Below are 4,127 nucleotides of genomic sequence, written 5' to 3'. Positions count from 1 at the left end.
TAATTATTTGTGTATGTATTCTGAATAATAATTCTAATAGTGTATATATTTCTACTTCATGTAACAAAAGAAAAGGGCATATTTACTTATTTATATATTTCCTACAATTTCTTTGTCATTAAATATTACTTTAATAATCTTGTTATTGTTATAATTATAGGTAATATTATAACAATTTTCATTTTTAAGGTAAACTTGATTATTTTTGAGTTAGAATTGTAAAGGATATTTAAAAATAAAACTCCCGGGGGAAAGTAGGTAACTTGGCCTGGGTTGAGCCACAACCTCAAGGCTTCACTTCCACCACTCAAATCAATAATCTCCATGGACACATAAACTGCTGAATCTGCACGTGTTTTTCTCCATGTTTACGGATACAATGACATCTTCATGTGCTTAGAGCCGAGTGGCCTACCGTTAACAAGCTCAACTCCACCGTCAAACTTCATCCTTACAGTAAGTTTCTTTTTTTAATCCAATTCCACCTTATTCATTCATTGATTTACTGGATCGTGTGGTAGGCGATAGCTGTGGTTTGAGTAGGAGAGACTTTGCTGCCAAAGGAATTGTCGCTGCTGGAGCTTCGGTCATGCCGTCTACTTTGGTATCTCAACCCGCACAAGGTCGCTTTCTGTTCCGTTGCGTTCGGGTTTTAGTTTTGTTTTGATTGATTTACTGAACATTTTTGGTATTTATGTTGCCTTAAGGTTTAATTTTGTATGAAGTATGAACTAACTGTAGAACTTGCTAGGCGCTAGTCCGTGGTAGGGACTAACGATAAATCGGTTTGAATTTTATATGTAATTTTTCAAATATACATTTATATATATATATATACCAAATTTTATGTGTAAAATTTTCAATTTTGACCGATTTTGACCAAATAACGATTAAACGGTGCCTAGACACGATTCTTACAACCTTGTCAATAGATATAGAAAATTTAATCTAACCTAAATCTAAGAAGAATGAGAGGAGAATAAATGTGAAAGTTGTGATTTATAGTTTACATATTGTAATGGTACATATGGCTTTGTATTGGTACTAGTAGGGGCCTAATTAATCGATACTCGAGTGCTAAACTACTAATTCAACTAACTTAACTAATGCTAACTATATTCTTAACAATAGGTTTAGAGAGATTACCTTTCAAGAATGATGGATACAAGTTTTGGACATGGAGAGGTCACAAAATTCATTATGTTGAAGAAGGTGAAGGTTTTCCCATCGTTCTTATTCATGGTTTTGGTGCTTCGGCTTTTCATTGGAGGTCTGTTTCTGTTATATTTTGGACTTAGATTATACTGTTTACGGCATTTGGTGTGATATTAATATTTTCACTATATGCATAGGTACAATATACCTGAATTGGCTAAAAAGGACAAGGTTTATGCTGTGGACTTACTTGGGTTCGGGTGGAGTGAGAAGGCGCTTGTTGACTATGATGCATTGGTGTGGAGAGATCAAGTTGCTGATTTCTTGAAAGAGATTGTGAAAGAACCAACAATATTGGTCAGGAATAGGTAATTTCTGTTGATTTATGGGAAATCAATGATTCATTTGATCCACATTTTCTTGATGTATTAATTGGTAATTTTCAGTCTTGGCGGATTTACTGCTTTGGTGGCAGCAGAAGCAATGCCACAACAAGTTGTTGGCATTGCATTATTAAATTCCGCAGGACAATTTGGAAGCCCAGATGATTCAACCACTGAAACTGAAGAATCCACATTGCAGAAAGTTATTTTAAAGCCACTTAAGGAGATTTTCCAGAGGGTAGTTTTGGGATTCTTATTTTGGCAAGCGAAGCAACCTGCTCGTGTTGAATCCGTGTTGAAGAGTGTAAGTCAAATTAGTTACTGTCTGAAAGTTTATTTAGCTCAATTAGAAGAGTATTAATATCATGGAAACTTGGATTATCTGCCCCTTTCACTCTCTATCCCATCTGGATAGAGGTACCATGTGCCTACATCCCACCCTCCCCAGACCCTACTTATAGCTTGCTATTGGTGGGATCCCACTGGGTATGGTTGATTGATTGATTGACTGATTGATAGATGCGCGAATCTGGTAAAAGAAGAGATTTTTAGGGATAACGAGTAAAAAAAGCAGATATTTGAGTTTGATTTGTGTAGCATTTATTTCTCGTATGATTTTTTTTACTCATTGTCAGACGTAAATGCTGATGCGCGAGAAAATTAAATATGTGATGAAAGATTCACGTTATGTAGAGACGGGCAAAAAAGGCAGTTAACAGAACTGACCCAACGACCCAAAACCAAATTGGTTTGGACCTGACTGAACCCAATGGTTTGGAACCACCGGTTTACGAACCTATTGCTAGGAACCAGTTTCTACTGTTCGAAAAAAAAATGTATTTTGTATTATAGAATTATTATAGAAAGAACAAAAAGAAATGTATTTTGTATCTTAATTTATTAAATTATATTTTTATAACGATCTTATGTTTTTGTTACTTCTAAATTTACAAAATAAAATAAAAAATGAATTTTGTGTTGTTTATTATATTTATATTTTTCATTTTGAAGAAAAAGATTTGTTGAAAACTGGTTCCTACACAAACCGGTTTCGAATCTAACCCAACAGGATTCATCAGTTTAGGCGTTTAGACTTTAGATTTCAAAAACTGGTTCCAAACCGATCCGGTTTTGACTACTTTGACCAGGAAGCGGTTTAGGGTTCGGAACTGATTTGTGCACCTCTAGCAATATCGCTATATGTGTGAAATTGTTTTGACTTGAACTTGGACTGATAAAATTATATTCTTGTTTAGGTTTATAAAAATACTTCAAATGTTGACGATTATCTCATTAAATCAATCACCAAGCCAGCAGAAGATCCAAAAGCTGGAGAAGTCTATTACAGGTATCTTTTTTCTCGCCAACAAATATAATCAAAGATTATTAGATAAACATGTGAACTTAATTTTTTAACCTTGATGATTAACGCTATCTACATTGCAGATTAATGACACGGTTCATGTCAAATCAGAGAAAATACACACTGGACAGTATACTAAGCAAACTGTCTTGCCCATTGTTGTTAGTCTGGGGGGATTTAGACCCGTGGGTGGGCCCCGCGAAGGCGGCCCGCATCAAAGAGTTCTACCTGAACACAACGGTTGTGAACTTGCAGGCAGGACATTGCCCTCATGATGAAGTCCCTGAGTTGGTCAACAAGGCCTTGATAGACTGGCTATCAACTCTACCATCCACAAACACCGCTTCTCAAACCGTATAAACTTTTATTACTTTAAACTTGTAAGTATACTGTAATACTGTATATATACGATTGTCATTTACCAATTTTAGCGTCACGGGACAGCAAACCGTATTTGAGATGTAAGGGTGAAATTGTCCGATTACAATTGTTTCTTCGCCAACCATATATTGTTGTCCTTGCTGAGCATTCTGGTTATATGACTTGAGGTAGACATTAGAAAGTCAGCCTTCAAAAGTCAACTGGGATCAATGTTTGACCAGTTATATTTGAGTAGCATTTTTCTCACAACCCATTTCATTATTCATATACCTTGTGCTGCTAAACTCTTTTCAGTGAGGTTATTCATACTATCTTTGAATGGTTAAAATTACTTAAGATTAGTTATATTTGAGTTGTAAATTTACCCGTTTTCGATTGAAAGTTTGAGCCCGACCCTCCTTGTTTATGATTTTTTTAATACATTTTGATCCCCCCTCCCCCCGACAAACTCTTCCAAGCTTCGCCCTTGTAACCATTTAAGCTTCGATGCTCGTAACCGTCATCACCCTGTCATTGTTTTTTGTTTTGGTTTTTTTTTCCCGAACTGATAGGTCTTTCTTGTTGATGCTAGTGATAATTTAGATAGTTGACTAACGACCAAACTTTTGTTAAGGCAATATCAGTAAATAGATTTGGTGAGTCTGACCATTAGGTTTGGTAGTTGATGAAATATACTAGTCGTGAGTCCAGCCATTAGATATTGTCATAATTTCAAAATGCATGTAATTACATCTGAAATGCTACTAAACCGGGCTTAGCCTTGATTTAATGATTGAAGCCGACATTCAAGTTTACCATAAAGTATATGTTTCTAGTAAATAAATATTTTAAAATAACGAGGCTGT

General features: G+C 35.3%; 1 protein-coding gene across 1 annotated transcript; it reads left to right on the top strand.

Annotated features, from left to right (window-relative positions):
• Nucleotides 1–535: 535 nt before the first annotated feature.
• LOC143535299 (pheophytinase, chloroplastic-like) lies at nucleotides 536–3,364 on the top strand. The gene is made up of 6 exons (XM_077029590.1): nucleotides 536–623; nucleotides 1,132–1,270; nucleotides 1,353–1,523; nucleotides 1,602–1,842; nucleotides 2,795–2,886; nucleotides 2,985–3,364. The coding sequence occupies exons 1-6, from the start codon at nucleotides 590–592 to the stop codon at nucleotides 3,259–3,261; spliced, it is 954 nt and encodes a 317-aa protein (XP_076885705.1). The 5' UTR covers nucleotides 536–589; the 3' UTR covers nucleotides 3,262–3,364.
• The last annotated feature ends 763 nt before the right edge of the window (nucleotides 3,365–4,127 follow it).

This window comes from Bidens hawaiensis, unplaced genomic scaffold, assembly GCF_021521415.1.
Source record: "Bidens hawaiensis isolate Kalapana, Puna unplaced genomic scaffold, B.hawaiensis_p1.1 tig00010465_1, whole genome shotgun sequence".
In the NCBI taxonomy this organism is placed as follows: domain Eukaryota; kingdom Viridiplantae; phylum Streptophyta; class Magnoliopsida; order Asterales; family Asteraceae; genus Bidens; species Bidens hawaiensis.
Note: the sequence above shows the minus strand (reverse complement) of the source record. Positions and strands in the feature narration are given on the sequence as shown.